The sequence below is a fragment of the Procambarus clarkii genome, chromosome 82 (genome assembly GCF_040958095.1).
Source record: "Procambarus clarkii isolate CNS0578487 chromosome 82, FALCON_Pclarkii_2.0, whole genome shotgun sequence".
NCBI classification, from domain to species: domain Eukaryota; kingdom Metazoa; phylum Arthropoda; class Malacostraca; order Decapoda; family Cambaridae; genus Procambarus; species Procambarus clarkii.
Window position 1 is genome coordinate 7,539,737 of NC_091231.1, and position 16,345 is coordinate 7,556,081.

The window sequence follows — 16,345 nt, forward strand, 5'->3', positions numbered from 1 at the left end:
TGTATTTATAATACAACTGAAGAAAAAAAATCCTACTTTAATATGGACAAGCAAATTTACGATAAATTATGGGTAGGATGAATTCCAATATACCAGATTCAATAAAAATAGTTACATAGTTGATTGTACAACAGACCAAGAGGTCTAAAATCATTTACAGTTTCATATTTAATAGTGTAATGCTTAAATAAATGCCATATTGGTTTGTTACAGAGTTTTCAGGCTGAATATTCTGGTATTGGTTCAGCCTCACTAACCTGCCAGATGTGCCTATAGTCAAGGCGAATTCGCGCAATGACTACATCGCATTGTCTAGTCCGGTTACCTTGCTGACCACATGATCACTTATGACTACAAAAGTTATCACAGCTTTAAATACTTCAACTTTCAGGTCTTTGGGAATTTCTTAATTCGCCTAAATCCGAAGAAATCTCTTTAATTTGTATTTGATTAGATTAGTCTTAGATGGTTCATAGTCTGTGTTTTCTCTCCTGCAAGCCTCATTGGCCAATCGATCTACAAAGTCCTGCTTTTCAACCCCAAAATGGGATGGGAGCCACACACAAATTTGATACCAAAGAGTTATTAGCATTCTCAAAATTCCTATTCCATTGAATATTATCACAGCTTTATCAGACGGTATCATACTGCACAACCTGCTCTGTCTGGGCTCACCTGCACACCACCATCAGTAAAGGCTTGTAATTCAGTTTTTTTTTTCGAGATTCTGAAGATGACTGAAGTACCTAAATATAGGAAAAACCAAAGGAAAGACCTCACAGAGTCGGGGCGGAAGATCGAATTGGATCTGACAGAAAATGAGGGTTGGGGGGACAACACTAACACGAAATAGGAAAATAGGACATTGAGAGTTATACTGAAGGTAGAGAGAGGTGAGGAGCCTCTCCCAGTGCCAAACGCGGTGCCTTGACATCGCGAATCCTCATTGGCACCGCCTGGAGATGCGGCTAATCAAGGTATCTGGCTTCATTACGTTCCTGAGACCCGGTTATCTCCAGTTAATTAGCCAAGGTGATTGTCTGCCTGTGGTGTTTGGTGTGTGTGATGGGTTAGGTGGGTGGTGAGGGTTGGTGTTGATGGTGACGGTGGCTGTTGATGGTGAAGCTAGTTGCTCACTATGAAGAAAGTGGACCTAACTTTCATCATGTCACCATGATGTTTGTGACGTATTTCTAATCATTGTATCCCACGAATTTAGTGGCACTCAACTGAACTTCACACCATTATCTTACCGTCGAAAACTTTGAGTTTGGTAAACGTATTCCCCCCCTCCCCCCCCCACACACACATACAACCTGTGATCATTCCACACTATTGCTAGTTGCATCATTGTGTTGAAACCCCCCTTGTGTTGCTGGCACTAGTGTTGGAGGCACTAGTGTTGGAGGCACTAGAGGTATTGCTCTGTTGATATTAGTACAGCATTTAGCACTTCCTTCCATAGGTGTTGTACAACCACCAACAATGGTATGAGCGACATAAACTAACACCTGTGTCACTGGCACCGCCAACACCTGTGTCACTGGCACCGCCAACACCTGTGTCACTGGCACCGCCAACACCTGTGTCACTGGCACCGCCAACACCTGTGTTACTGGCACCGCCAACACCTGTGTCACTGGCACCGCCAACACCTGTGTCACTGGCACCGCCAACACCTGTGTCACTGGCACCGCCAACACCTGTGTCACTGGCACCACCAACACCTGTGTCACTGGCACCGCCAACACCTGTGTCACTGGCACCGCCAACACCTGTGTCACCGGCACCGCCAACACCTGTGTCACCGGCACCGCCAATACTTGTGTCACTGGCACCGGTGTCAACAGTGCCACAACAAATCAACCAACCAGAACACACACACACACACTGTTCTCCCTCATCACTTGCATGTCTGAGGACATACTATTAACGGAGCCGTTAACAATTAACATAATTATGCAAATGGTATTACCGCCCGGAGCCCCTTGAGGTGCAGACTGATACATACGGTCCCTCCTTTATCATTCCTGACCCCTGTTGCTGCCCCTTTGTCTTCTACGCCTCTTAGTCCTCATCCACCTCCTTCTTCCCCCACCCTTCGCCAAGCCCCTTTGGACATCGAAGTCGAGACACAACCGGTATCGAACTGCTCTTCGAGTCGAACGACGAAGGGGACATGGTTGCGGCTCCTGTTGCTAGGGCCCGACATATGCACCTGTCTGTAGAGCTCCGCCCTCCGCCAAGGTCGTCCCTCCAGACAAGCACAAGAGAGGCCCCGCCCGCCACCGCTTGCATCAGATCGTCAAGCGCTCGGAATCGGTATTTTATGGGCCGTAAGAGTGGCTGGGGCTTCTGGGTTTAACCGCCGGCAAGTCCATCTGTAGCACAAAGTGATCTTTTGAAAGGCGCCGCTAGGGCAAGGTTTCGCTTTATGAGTCTCGTGCATCTTGCCCCTGCATCTTTTCCTTCTCGTTATCTTTTCCGCCATCTTTTCCTCCTTCTAAGGGCATTGTATAGCTACGCACGGACGGGCACAGCGCTGGCGCGAGGGGCAGGGAGAGAAACGCGTCCTTAGTGACAAGGCTTCCATGTCTTCGGGGAATTAAACGCCTCCCTTGAACGCCAACGCAAGAGTTCGTGATTACGGAGAGGATCACTTGGAGCAACTGTGGTATAGCGACGCGTTGATGAGGCAGCTCGTCCTCCTAAGAGTTCCCATCGTCAAGAATCTGTCGTTCTAAAGTGCCCCCTTATTCAGTATGTCAATTTCGCGAGTCGCTGCCCATTTTCTAGGACGACGATTTTTGTTCTTAGGTAGCGTATACGTCAAAATGCGCCGTTCTAGGAGGATGGGTTCGACGAGGTCTTCCCTCGGGTAACTGTGCAATGGACGTTGATGTATCAACAAATTAACGTGAATTAACTATGACTTGAGCACGTTCAAATCGCTGAAAGATAAAGATACTGCTCAACGAAGTCTTCAACGAGCTGAACGAGTCTTCAACGAGCTGAACGAGTCTTTAACGAGCTGAACGAGTCTTCAACGAGCTGAACGAGCTGAACGAGTCTTCAACGAGCTGAACGAGTCTTCAACGAGCTGAACGAGCTGAACGAGTCTTCAACGAGCTGAACGAGTCTTCAACGTACCGTTCTTTCAATACTTACCTCTTGAATACAGAATGTATATATATATTAATGATAAAGTTTCCTCCCAGAACTTACGGGCTTAAAAACTAATTATGTTTAACAGTTTTTATCTAATTTTATAGATAACACAGTTTTTAAAAATCAGCCAAATTATTCACTGCATAAATTGCACTCAACCCACGAGTGAATCAATCATAACCCACAGGGGGTCTCATTCAAAATCCAGAGGGGAAATCAATCCCAATCCACAGGCGATTGAGTCACAACCCACAGGGAATCAATCCCAATCCACAGGGGGGAATCAATTATTAACCACGGGAAATCAATCACATCCAATAGGGAGTTAATCCCAAACCAAAGGGGAGAAGGGGAAGCAATGACAACAAAATCAGTATGGCATCTAGAGATTGGCAGGTCCTCATGAGGAAGAAGGCATATGACACGAGCCGTGACAGGTACTCGACCACTATGGCCGGCTTGTCACGCGTGTCCTCACGCTAAGGAAGGCTCATAATTCACCGTCTTGAGTGTCATTAAGGCTGGTAATTAATGGCGTGGACAGAACACATACGGTCTCTGTGGCTCCTGGTGGCTCCCAGACGCAGACTCGAGGGTTCGAATCCCCTATGCATTGCTCCAATTGATTTCCTCCTTGATATATCACGTATAAGTGTGATTTCCTTCTATGTGTGAATAATAATAATAATAAAATATTCATAGAAACATATTATATATAAGATATATTTGAAGGTACAGGTTTTTTTTAGCACATAAGATAACGCCACTAATTAGAAAATCGTTTCGAACATGAATAAAACACGACAGTCAGCACAAGAAAAGAGGCCCATGGTGGGGGGGGGGGGTATTACAGCCCCCCCCGCGGGACACGTTGTGACGAAACACGTCTCGAACAAGAATTATCTTCTCCTCCTCTGCAATTATCCCCGTAAGTAAAACCTGACGAGCACTCGACGTCCAACAGGTAGTTAACGCTGGCAAACGAGGGTTTACTAGCGTGCTGTCGGTCTGTTGCAATCCCTCCCCCCCCCCCTTTGCAAGCTTGCAAGAGGCTTGCAAGAGGTGTATAGTCTCTCTTTCTATATATATAGTTACCTGTTTCTCCGTCCTTTTTGAGCGAATTTATGCCTCGTTTCGACCTTCGAAGAGCCAGCGTTTAATGAGTATTTTAATAACATGGTTTGCTGATTATAGATGGTCTTTGTGATTTGGTCCAGCTGGCGTGGACATAGAGTTTAGATATAATGAACCCAACCAGACACAGGAGGCCGTTGTCTGCGCATTGATCCTCATTTAATATGAAGCCAAGTTAACTAAATCGGGATATGTTAAGATTATTGCTTTATTGTTAATTATCAGAATATATTTTTACTCTGACCAGGAATGTAGGACGAGGAGAGGAAATAAAGTATGACGAATAATTTTGACATACTAAAAATGGTACTAGAAGGAGCTCGAAATGTCTGTCTGTCTCTCTCTCACCCTCTCACTCTCTCTCTCTCTCTCTCTCTCTCTCTCTCTCTCTCTCTCTCTCTCTCTCTCTCTCTCTCTCTCTCAGAACGTGCATGGCCAGCGGAAAAAAAACTCTAGACAAAATTTCACTTCGAGCTTCTTGGAAGTCGCTGGCGGGCACAATGGGAGCTGACCCAACTAAAAGGGGGGCATTTGAAGCCAACCCGTCTATAACAGCCCCCTTACAACCTATCAGTGTAGCTGCAAAATGAAATGAGGCAAACCCCAGCCATTCACTTCCAACCTCGGGTAGACAAACATAAAATTTTATAGATATAGATTAAGCAACTAAATTATATTTATCTTTTGAAAAAACAACATTAATTCACTGAAATGGAACCGTAATATGTTACAAAAATATATTTAAACTGAAAAAAATTGAGAAAAGGGACTCATATTACACATTTAAAAGGCTACACATGATTGCATATATATATTATGTATTGCATCACATGTGTTGCTACTGTTGATGGGCTATGTTGCAGGAGTTGCACATAAACGTTCACTCCTCAACACACAGAGTTAGAGGGCTAAGTACACAGTTCATTTGAGTTCATGGAACACAAATATATGTATATTGCTTTAAATCATTAACAAACCGTAGGACTAGAAAACGTGACTTGCCATACTGAATCCTAATATGGTTTGGCCTCTACGACGCAGCAGACGTATTACCCGTCGTGTTGCGTTAACGTACTGACGAACAGCGATAGAGTCATTTATTCCGAAGTATGTCAATACATGATTCGAATTTCCGCCTTAACTGTTGTCTTTGAGTGTCCAGATGGCCTTCATATGGACAGGACAGGATCTGCCGTACAGACACTGGTGTGTGTGTTGGAGAGGGAGATGTGTAATGCACCTCCCCGTGACCAATCAGAAGAGGGAACGAGGAACCAATCAGTAGAGGCTACGAGGAACCAAACAGTAGAGGCTACGAGGAACCAAGCAGTAGAGGCTACGAGGAACCAAACAGTAGAGGCTACGAGGAACCAAGCAGTAGAGGCTACGAGGAACCAAGCAGTAGAGGCTACGAGGAACCAAGCAGTAGAGGCTACGAGGAACCAATCAGTTGAGGCTACGAGGAACCAAACAGTAGAGGCTACGAGGAACCAAGCAGTAGAGGCTACGAGGAACCAAACAGTAGAGGCTACGAGGAACCAATCAGTAGAGGCTACGAGGAACCAAACAGTAGAGGCTACGAGGAACCAATTAGTAGAGTCTACGAGGAACCAAACAGTAGAGGCTACGAGGAACCAAACAGTAGAGGCTACGAGGAACCAAGCAGTAGAGGCTACGAGGAACCAATCAGTAGAGGCTACGAGGAACCAAGCAGTAGAGGCTACGAGGAACCAAACAGTAGAGGCTACGAGGAACCAAACAGTAGAGGCTACGAGGAACCAAACAGTAGAGGCTACGAGGAACCAAACAGTAGAGGCTACGAGGAACCAAACAGTAGAGGCTACGAGGAACCAAACAGTAGAGGCTACGAGGAACCAAACAGTAGAGGCTACGAGGAACCAAACAGTAGAGGCTACGAGGAACCAAACAGTAGAGGCTACGAGGAACCAAACAGTAGAGGCTACGAGGAACCAATCAGTAGAGGCTACGAGGAACCAAGCAAAAGAAGACACGACAAAATACAGACCTACAAAACGGTCAGTAATTTTCTAAAATCCTGAAACTCAATTAATGTACTGAAATTCTGACCCTATCAACCACAGCATTAAATGTATGATGCTTTAGTGGAAATGAAAGCCACTAGGATCGAGGATTTTCATTGGATAATGAGCGTATGGGCCACGATTGGTTGGATGAGTTGCCTCTTTTAGATCTGACGCTCGTCAAATCGAAGTGATTGGATGTGATAATGACCAGACTAAAGCGCTAAGCCAGTACCACAACATAGCACTTGGAAAGGACATGAGGACGAGAATTGGGGGGTGGAATAGGTCGGATTGAAGGAACAATTCCCAATCGATATTTCGAACGCCGACCTGCCAGAAGCAAGTCCGAACGCTGTACCGCACAGACCAAGTGCCTGAGGGGTGTCAAATCCAAGAGGGTCGGATTTCTGAGTGGCTGAAGCTATTCAGGAACTGGAAACACGATAGTTGAGGGCGGGAAATTATATGTTGGAACCCCAAGTGTAAAGGACAAATCCCGTTTCATAATTCGTACAGACTACCTGGCCGCCAACACAGGAATGCAATTGGGAGATGATGTGAGCGTGTTCAAGACGTGTTTCCCGGTGGTCCACGCCTCAAGGATTCCAGCAGCTGTCTCTACTAAATATCTTCTAAGAGGCTGCAGGCGGGGGCCGGAACGTGGCCGTCCCAGTGGGGAAACTAAGAGGTACGTTAATTCCACGTCAAATAAACGCTGCAGTTGGATTGTGTGTCCTCTTGCAAGTGTGGGGTGTGGACAGTGGCTACGGGGATATATCAAAAGGCTGTTGTGTAGCCAAGCATGCGACGGTCTCACGACTTAGACAAAAGTGAGAATAAACCGTTGCTTTTGTACTTCCTCTCTCTCTCTTTTGTGTTTAACTCTTCAGTGATTGTTTCGCATTTGTTTATGACCATACCTTTGGGGCTCATTTGATCTCATATGCGTTTCTTTACATATATATCTCTTTAGTTTCGACACAGAGGGACGTGAAAGCTACGCTGCTTCTGAGCGTATTTGCGCACTAAACGCCGCGGGGAACGCATATACGTTCTGCATCAGGTAATTCGACAATTTAATGTTTAATTTTCAGTTCGTTCGTGCGTAGAACAAGGCTTGAACGATACATTAATTGCATTCATTATATCTAGCAAAAAAATTTAATACTTCGTCTAATTTCATTACAATTTCTGTGCCAGGGGGAGCAAGTACATAGGGAAATTTCTGCTTGGAAATAATAGTCAGTTTTTGTGTTCAACGTGGAAGTAATCACAATTATTCAACTACATCTGGCGTGTGTGTGTGTGTGTGTGTGTGTGTGTGTGTGTGTGTGTGTGTGTGTGTGGTGTGTGTGTGTGTGTGTGTGTGTGTGTGTGTGTGTGTGTGTGTGTGGTGTGTGTGGTGTGTGTGTGTGTGTGTGGTGTGTGTGGTGTGTGTGGTGTGTGTGGTGTGTGTGTGTGTGTGTGTGTGTGTGGTGTGTGTGTGTGTGTGTGTGTGTGTGTGTGTGTGTGTGTGGTGTGTGTGTGTGTGTGTGTGTGTGTGTGTGTGTGTGTGTGTGTGTGGTGTGTGTGTGTGTGTGTGTGTGTGTGTGTGTGTGTGTGGTGTGTGTGTGTGTGTGTGTGTGTGTGTGTGTGTGTGTGTGTGGTGTGTGTGTGTGTGTGTGTGTGTGTGTGTGTGTGTGTGTGTGTGTGTGTGTGTGGTGTGTGTGTGTGTGTGTGTGTGCGTGCGTGTGTGTGTGTGTGTGTGTGTGTGTGTGTGTGCGTGCGTGCGTGTGTGTGTGTGTGTGTGTGTGTGTGTGCGTGCGTGCGTGCGTGTGTGTGTGTGTGTGTGTGTGTGTGTGTGTGGTGTGTGTGTGTGTGTGTGTGTGTGTGTGTGTGTGCGTGCGTGCGTGTGTGTGTGTGTGTGTGTGTGTGTGTGTGTGTGTGCGTGCGTGCGTGTGTGTGTGTGTGTGTGTGTGTGTGTGTGTGTGGTGTGTGTGTGTGTGTGTGTGCGTGTGTGTGTGTGCGTGCGTGCGTGCGCGTGTGTGGTTTTATGTACAAGGGTCCCGGTAGTACAGTCGGGTTCGTTCTCGACTCACAATCCAGAATTCCGGGTTCGAATCCCGGGCGGGGCAGAAATGGTTGGGCTCATTTCCTGTCACCTAATGCACCTGTTCACCTAGCAGTAAAATAGGTGCCCGTCAGACAGTTTACCTTACTCGACCGTCTGCTGTCTTGAACGCGTGTCGTAGCAGACCTCTACAACCCGTCCAAATTCAAATTCAAATTCAAATTATTATATACATATACGTCTCACTGCGAACGTTAAAGCCCTCAACGTACAAATTACACTGTACTATGAAAAGTCACTCCTCTCAAATATCCACGTTTTCCGTGCATCAGTAGCTAAGGGTAGGTAGGTTGTTTGGGTTAGTACGTTTTCTGGTTAGGTTAGTGCTTTGTATTTTCAACGCTGTGGCACATAAAGAAAACGGCCTGTTGCTCTCCAGGATAAACCTGCGATGCACCAGGTTCGAGTCTCCTATAGAGTGAATGGAAGACTCCAGGGAGGGAGTTCCTCCACTGCCATTTTCACAGGAGACCCGCAGCAGTTCCCAACATCAGGGAACTAACTATGCGCTCCACACACAGCGGCGCCACTGTAGCATTACCGAGTGTGCCACAGCACCGAGGTGTATACATTGCTCTCACGGTTCAAGTGCGTCCAAGTGCGTCAAAATGCGTTCAAGTGCCACAAGCTTGACACAAGTAGTGCCCATATAATGACTGAATGTCAACTCTATATATATATATATATATATATATATATATATATATATATATATATATATATATATATATATATATATATATATATTCCGAGTGCCATATTTGTGCCATAGTGCCCACTATGGCGGGAAACAAGGCCATTAAAGGCTTTCACTTCCTAGGAACCATCCACCAAACTGACAATAGTTGCACGTAAACTTACTCAAAACTCGCTTCCTCGCTGTGGGAATAAACCCAATGAATTTCTACCCCCACCGACTTTATTTCCCTCTACTTTCTTTCCCCCCCACCTTGCCAGCTACCCTACAAAATGTTTCTATCGTTGCTTTGCCACAAATAATTTTTTACACACAAGAGTTGATGGTCTGAAGGTAGAAAGAATTTTTTTAATTTTTATTTTTTTTAAGTTGTGTATCTCTTAAGGCAATTAGGGGTGAACTTGCAAGTTAGGTTAGCGCGAGGCTGTCCCTAGAGAGACAACCCGAATTTCATTAAAGGTGGCTTTGGAGAATTTAGAGAGAGAGAGAGAGAGAGAGAGAGAGAGAGAGAGAGAGAGAGAGAGAGAGAGAGAGAGAGAGAGAGAGAGAGAGAGAGAGAGAGAGAGAATGATACTACAGAGGCATCTTATCTTGGAAGATAAGATATATTTTCACACTTAAAAGTGACAGAGGCACCGCTCCACACCACTCAATTTAGAGGTTATAGAAGTACACACACTACCCAAAGAAATATTTCAGAAGCACCTCATATCAATAATCTTTCGCCTCTCTCTCTCTCTCTCTCTCTCTCTCTCTCTCTCTCTCTCTCTCTCTCTCTCTCTCTCTCACTAACACCATAGACCCCTCACATTAATCTTCAGCTTGTAGTATCGGCTCTCCAAGCCTAACTACAAAATAACTATGTGTCTTACAGTTTGTGTGCTAATTTACTCGGTGGTAACATTCTCAGTGTGATATATAATATAGCTCAGGGTGCTATTCTCAGTGTGATCAACAGCTCAGTGCACTAACCTCAGTGTGAGGTTAGTTAATTTAGTGCAACGGGCAATTTGTTGCAACATTTTAGTGGCGTTAAACCCCTCGAGAAGATAGGATGCTCTATCAGTTAGTTGCCACATAAGTGTTGCTCCCCTGTCACTCAGTTGCAACATTCCCGTTGCTGCCAAGCAACAGACACGGTATCAGAGAGATAAGGATCTCTCTCCACTTCACAAGTTCACACCACAGATCAACAGTCTCCGGCAGTCTCCGTGGTGTAGTGGTAAGACACTCGCCTGGCGTTCCGCGAGCGCTGTCATGGGTTCGTATCCTGGCCGGGGAGGATTTACTGGGCGCAATTCCTTAACTGTAGCCTCTGTTTAACGCAACAGTAAAATGTGTACTTGGATGAAAAAACGATTCTTCGCGGCAGGGGATCGTATTCCAGGGACCATAGGATTAAGGACTTGCCCGAAACGCTACGCGTACTAGTGGCTGTACAAGAATGTAACAACTCTTGTATATATCTCAAAAAAAAAAAAAAAAAAAAAACATTCTCAGACCTAAATTGCAACGTAAGAAAAAGCAAAAAAACACACCCACAGAAAAAAACATTACCAAGTATGGTCTCATTTCTTCTCAAACATTCACTTGAAAATCACTGCGTCATTGGCCATTCAATAAATCCTAATATTTTTTGTATTTGGTTTTTGTAAGAGTTTCTGGCGCGAGATCGCGGCATCAAGCTTGGGCGCTAATCTCTCCTTTCAGACTGTTTAAGATATATTCCCAGTCAGGCTTTGAGGTGTAGATACATTTTTGTTTTTTTTTGTTTTATGTAAGTGGGTTTGCTCTGGGAGGGAGTGGAGTCGACTGACGGTACACGGAGGGGCTTCTAGTCGGTACTTGGCCAAGATTTAATGCTGGGTACATTTGAGGATTAAAAATAGTGTTATTTAAACAATTTTTTTCTGGGTAAGGGTTGTGTCCCTTTCTTCGTGTGTGTGTGTGTGTGTGTGTGTGTGTGTGTGTGTGTGTGTGTGTGTGTGTGTGTGTGTTTGTGTGTGCTCACGTAGTTGTGCTTGTGTGGGGGGTTGAGCTTCGGCTCTTTGGTCTTGCCTCTCGACCGTCAATCTAATGTTGTACAAATTGTTGAGCTTCTCGAGATCTAGCATATCTACATTTGTAACTGTGTATGGAGTCAGCCTCCACCACCTTACTTTCTAGTGCATGTGTATGTGGGCATATATTATGTGTTCTCACCTATTTACATCTCTTATTTGTGCCTGCAGGATCGAGCACTGACTCATGGATAACTCCTTTCGAGCCATCGGTTGTTTACAGCAATGACTCCGGTCCTATTTCCCTATCATATCTAGTTTTAAAATTATAAATAGAATTTGCTTCCACAACCTGTTCCCCAAGTGCATTCCATTTTTCTACTACTCTCACGCTAAAAGAAAACTTCCTAACATCTCTGTGACTCATCTGAGTTTCCAGCTCCCACCCATGTCCCCTCGTTCTGTTATTATTCCGTATGAACATTTCGTCTATTTCCACTCTGTCAATCCCCCTGAGTATTTTATACATTCGTATCATATCCCCCCTCACCCTTCTATTTTCTAGTGTCGTAAGGCTCAGTTCCTTCAGTCGCTCTTCATACCCTATCCCTCGTAACGCTGTGTGTGTGTGTGTGTGCTCACCTATTTGTACTCACCTATTTGTGCTTGCGGGGGTTGAGCTTTGTCTCTTTGGTCCCGCCTCTCAACTGTCAATCAACTGGTGTACAGATTCCCGAGCCTACTGGACTCTATCATATCAACATTTGAATTGAAATGGAGTCACCCTCCATGGGTTCGAGTCACTTCTGGGGTGTGAGTTTTCAGTTGCATATAGTCCTGGAGACCATTCAGGCTTGTTCGCATTTGTGTTCCTCACGTGTGCTCCAAAGAATGAGGTGATTTGATAAAGTACCATGCCCAAGATTACCAACCGAGTGCCGGCGGGGTGATGAAAATAGCCTCGGCTACCATCCTCTTTTGTCCGGTCGTGTTGGTCAAGCAGTTAAGGGATCCTGTACGCCAGCAGTGTGCTCCTGGCAGTATGGGTTCGAGTCACTTCTGGGGTGTGAGTTTTCAGTTGCATATAGTCCTGGGGACCATTCAGGCTTGTTCGCATATATATATATATATATATATATATATATATATATATATATATATATATATATATATATATATATATATATATATATATATTTAAAGTTCTAGTTTTTATACCAATTCAGACTAGCCAGAATTGTTAAGATGTGTGTGTTAATAGATTAGTAACAATGTATCATTTTCACCCCCAAAAACCTTTTGTGATTTCTCGCAAAAATAAAAAAATAAAACATATAAAAATAAAATAAAATAGTAATGCAGCATGATTGCATTTTAGATGCAATAAAAGTTTCAAAAGAAACCACGAGTCTAATAGACCGCTGAACAATGCAGTTATAGAACCCAAATTTTGTTGTAAATATGCCCATTAAGAGTGTTGTAATTTAAGAAACAGATTACTACCCACCGGAAGCCAAGACAGCCAGCGCATGTAAATCTTGACGAGGGAGGAAGTCAAATTGGGCCGCTCCTTACAGCCCGACACATAGTGTATTACCTGTGATGGTTATCACATTATGTAGTTATTATGTGCTTGATAGATGGCTACATGTGCGGGTCTTCTTCTTAAGGAGGTGTTATAGGTCTGAATTAGCGGCCACCTCTGTATAGCGACGGTCTGTGCTAGTGGTCACCTCTGTATAGTGACGGTCTGTGCTAGTGGCCACCTCTGTATAGTGACGGTCTGTGCTAGTGGCCACCTCTGTATAGTGACGGTCTGTGCTAGTGGCCACCTCTGTATAGTGACGGTCTGTGCTATTGGTCACCTCTGTATAGTGATGGTCTGTGCTAGTGGCCACCTCTGTATAGTGACGGTCTGTGCTAGTGGCCACCTCTGTATAGTGACGGTCTGTGCTATTGGTCACCTCTGTATAGTGATGGTCTGTGCTAGTGGCCACCTCTGTATAGTGACGGTCTGTGCTAGTGGCCACCTCTGTATAGTGACGGTCTGTGCTAGTGGTCACCTCTGTATAGTGACGGTCTGTGCTATTGGTCACCTCTGTATAGTGATGGTCTGTGCTAGTGGCCACCTCTGTATAGTGACGGTCTGTGCTAGTGGCCACCTCTGTATAGTGACGGTCTGTGCTAGTGGTCACCTCTGTATAGTGACGGTCTGTGCTAGTGGTCACCTCTGTATAGTGACGGTCTGTGCTAGTGGCCACCTCTGTATAGTGACGGTCTGTGCTAGTGGCCACCTCTGTATAGTGACGGTCTGTGCTAGTGGCCACCTCTGTATAGTGACGGTCTGTGCTATTGGTCACCTCTGTATAGTGATGGTCTGTGCTAGTGGCCACCTCTGTATAGTGACGGTCTGTGCTAGTGGCCACCTCTGTATAGCGACGGTCTGTGCTAGTGGTCACCTCTGTATAGTGACGGTCTGTGCTAGTGGCCACCTCTGTATAGTGACGGTCTGTGCTAGTGGCCACCTCTGTATAGTGACGGTCTGTGCTAGTGGCCACCTCTGTATAGTGACGGTCTGTGCTAGTGGCCACCTCTGTATAGTGACGGTCTGTGCCAGTGGCCACCTCTGTATAGCGACGGTCTGTGCTAGTGGTCACCTCTGTATAGTGACGGTCTGTGCTAGTGGCCACCTCTGTATAGTGACGGTCTGTGCTAGTGGCCACCTCTGTATAGTGACGGTCTGTGCTAGTGGCCACCTCTGTATAGTGACGGTCTGTGCTATTGGTCACCTCTGTATAGTGATGGTCTGTGCTAGTGGCCACCTCTGTATAGTGACGGTCTGTGCTAGTGGCCACCTCTGTATAGTGACGGTCTGTGCTAGTGGTCACCTCTGTATAGTGACGGTCTGTGCTAGTGGTCACCTCTGTATAGTGATGGTCTGTGCTAGTGGCCACCTCTGTATAGTGATGGTCTGTGCTAGTGGCCACCTCTGTATAGCGACGGTCTGTGCCAGTGGCCACCTCTGTATAGTGACGGTCTGTGCTAGTGGCCACCTCTGTATAGTGACGGTCTGTGCTAGTGGTCACCTCTGTATAGTGATGGTCTGTGCTAGTGGCCACCTCTGTATAGTGACGGTCTGTGCTAGTGGTCACCTCTGTATAGCGACGGTCTGTACCAGTGGCCACCTCTGTATAGTGATGGTCTGTGCTAGTGGCCACCTCTGTATAGCGACGGTCTGTGCCAGTGGCCACCTCTGTATAGCGACGGTCTGTATCAGTTGTCACCTCTTTAGAGCGAGAACCTGAATAATCGATCGCATTTGAATCCCTCTTGAGGGCTATTAAGCCCTCCTCAATAGCTTAATTACCACCTAGCAAGTAAACTTTAGCTCTGGCCATAGTCCAGGACTATGTATACTCTCAGAGTATACTCCCTGAGAAGTGGGAGTATATATACCATTAAGAATATCGCGGGGATATTAAGAATTAGCCGTTGGTAAATCAGGATGATTTCCCGGTTGCAATTCTTTTACCATGTCGTAGCTCAGTCGATTAAGGCAGCGTCTGGGATCCTCTCGGACGTAGGTTCGAACCCTCGTCACGGCCCTTGTGGATTGGTTCATCGCAGGGGTGTTTCCCTACCGTTGTGGTCACCCAGGAATAGCGAAACTCTCTTCAGGCGACGCCTCAGCGCTGGTGAGAGCCGGCTCGACATCGAAGTGTACCAAGAATCTTCAGAAATCCTTCGAACTCCGCCAGATTATCTTCAGATCTTCCCTTGTCTTACCGGTCACATGTAGAGACACGCTACCATGAAGACATTAAGGTCATGTGTGTTCCCACAATTGCGTGTGGAAACAATACACGAATAATCAGCTTCAGAAGGAGAGAGAGAGAGAGAGAGAGAGAGAGAGAGAGAGAGAGAGAGAGAGAGAGAGAGAGAGAGAGAGAGAGAGAGAGAGAGAGAGAGAGGTGGACAGGGCTGGATGCTGAGTTGTAGTGCGGTTCACACCCCCACGCGCATATATACATGGCCTCGCTGTCTTAGTGAAACATTAAGCGATATTGGGGAACATGGGAGACCTAGGATAGATTGACAGCACACACACACACACACACACACACACACACACACACACACACACACACACACACACACACACACACACACACACACGGTCTTCTCCTCCTCCCTCCCGCCGTGTCCTGGAGATATTCACAGGTATACGCAGCTCCACACGAGGCCACGGAAAGATTCAGTGGTACACGGCTTGACGCAGGCTGCTGGAAGGGTATCCCAGGTACAGGTCTCCGTACCAGGCTCGGGAAATATTCACAACTGCATTGGTCGAGGAACGAGGGGATGGCGGCCTCCCCAAAAGCCTCTACCACCAACACTTTGGAATTTCTCCAGAAGTTATAACCTCCTCTTGACATCTCCAGGCAACCCACAAGAGACAGGAGACTTAGGCATTATATCATGATAAATGGTATGTTAATACCCATTGGAAACAGTTCTTGTTGTTCGTTACTTTGTCTACTTCTGATATGTGGTCATTAGGTGTTAACGATACAGCATGGATACACATGCTGACGGCATCAGCATGGATACACATGCTGACGGCATCAGCATGGATACACATGCTGACGGCATCATGATGCCGTCCAAGGACAGGGCGAGATATCTGTCACGCCCCACATGGTGGACAGCCATACTCAGCACTCCGTCACCACAAATGAATGAAACGCTTTTCCAATGATGTTTAGGCAAGAGTGCTAAACAGCACCAGCCCGTCCTCCAAAGACCCAAAAGTGATTCCATGCACCCGCCAAACCCCCCTGTTTATAAATGAAAAACGATTTACACACCACTCACAACTGATTTCGTTCGAACACTTCCGGAACAAGTGCTTCACTGACGAATTTTGTTCGAACCACAACTCTATAAATGCTTCACCCACATACTACAAATACAAATAATCGCCAAAAGAACCTAAATCCCTCGAGCAACAAAAACGGTACCAAGATATCACTGCAAGCGCAGTCCTGAGAGCTAAGCTAATTCAGGCTCTGAAATGCGAACAACGGATAGCAAGTTAATACGTGTTTAAAATCATTCGAGTACATGACAATTTGACCTCAAAATACTATAATTTCGCAATATCTGATATCACTCATAACAAAAGCAAACA

General features: G+C 45.8%; 2 protein-coding genes across 2 annotated transcripts; one reads left to right on the forward strand and one right to left on the reverse strand.

The window, feature by feature from the left end:
- Window positions 1-3,543: 3,543 nt before the first annotated feature.
- LOC138358308 (S-antigen protein-like) lies at window positions 3,544-11,409 on the forward strand. The gene is made up of 3 exons (XM_069316162.1): window positions 3,544-3,605; window positions 5,777-6,338; window positions 11,386-11,409. The coding sequence occupies exons 1-3, from the start codon at window positions 3,544-3,546 to the stop codon at window positions 11,407-11,409; spliced, it is 648 nt and encodes a 215-aa protein (XP_069172263.1).
- Window positions 11,410-12,830: 1,421 nt separating this feature from the next.
- LOC138358109 (uncharacterized) lies at window positions 12,831-15,796 on the reverse strand. Its single transcript, XM_069315611.1, has 2 exons — window positions 15,656-15,796; window positions 12,831-14,501 (listed from the first exon to the last, which is right to left on the reverse strand). Exons 1-2 carry the CDS (start codon window positions 15,794-15,796, stop codon window positions 12,831-12,833), a joined length of 1,812 nt encoding a protein of 603 aa, XP_069171712.1.
- Window positions 15,797-16,345: the final 549 nt, after the last annotated feature.

Coding starts and splice junctions, on each gene's coding strand:
- LOC138358308 (XM_069316162.1), top strand. CDS start 3,544: ATGGCATCTAGAGATTGGCAGGTCCTCATGAGGAAGAAGGCATATGAC. Junction 3,606..5,776: donor TATGACACGAGCCGTGACAG/GTACTCGACCAC, acceptor GGAACCAAACAG/TAGAGGCTACGAGGAACCAA. Junction 6,339..11,385: donor AAATACAGACCTACAAAACG/GTCAGTAATTTT, acceptor TTGTGCCTGCAG/GATCGAGCACTGACTCATGG.
- LOC138358109 (XM_069315611.1), bottom strand. CDS start 15,796: ATGTGTATCCATGCTGATGCCGTCAGCATGTGTATCCATGCTGATGCC. Junction 14,502..15,655: donor ACAAGAACTGTTTCCAATGG/GTATTAACATAC, acceptor GCTATTGAGGAG/GGCTTAATAGCCCTCAAGAG.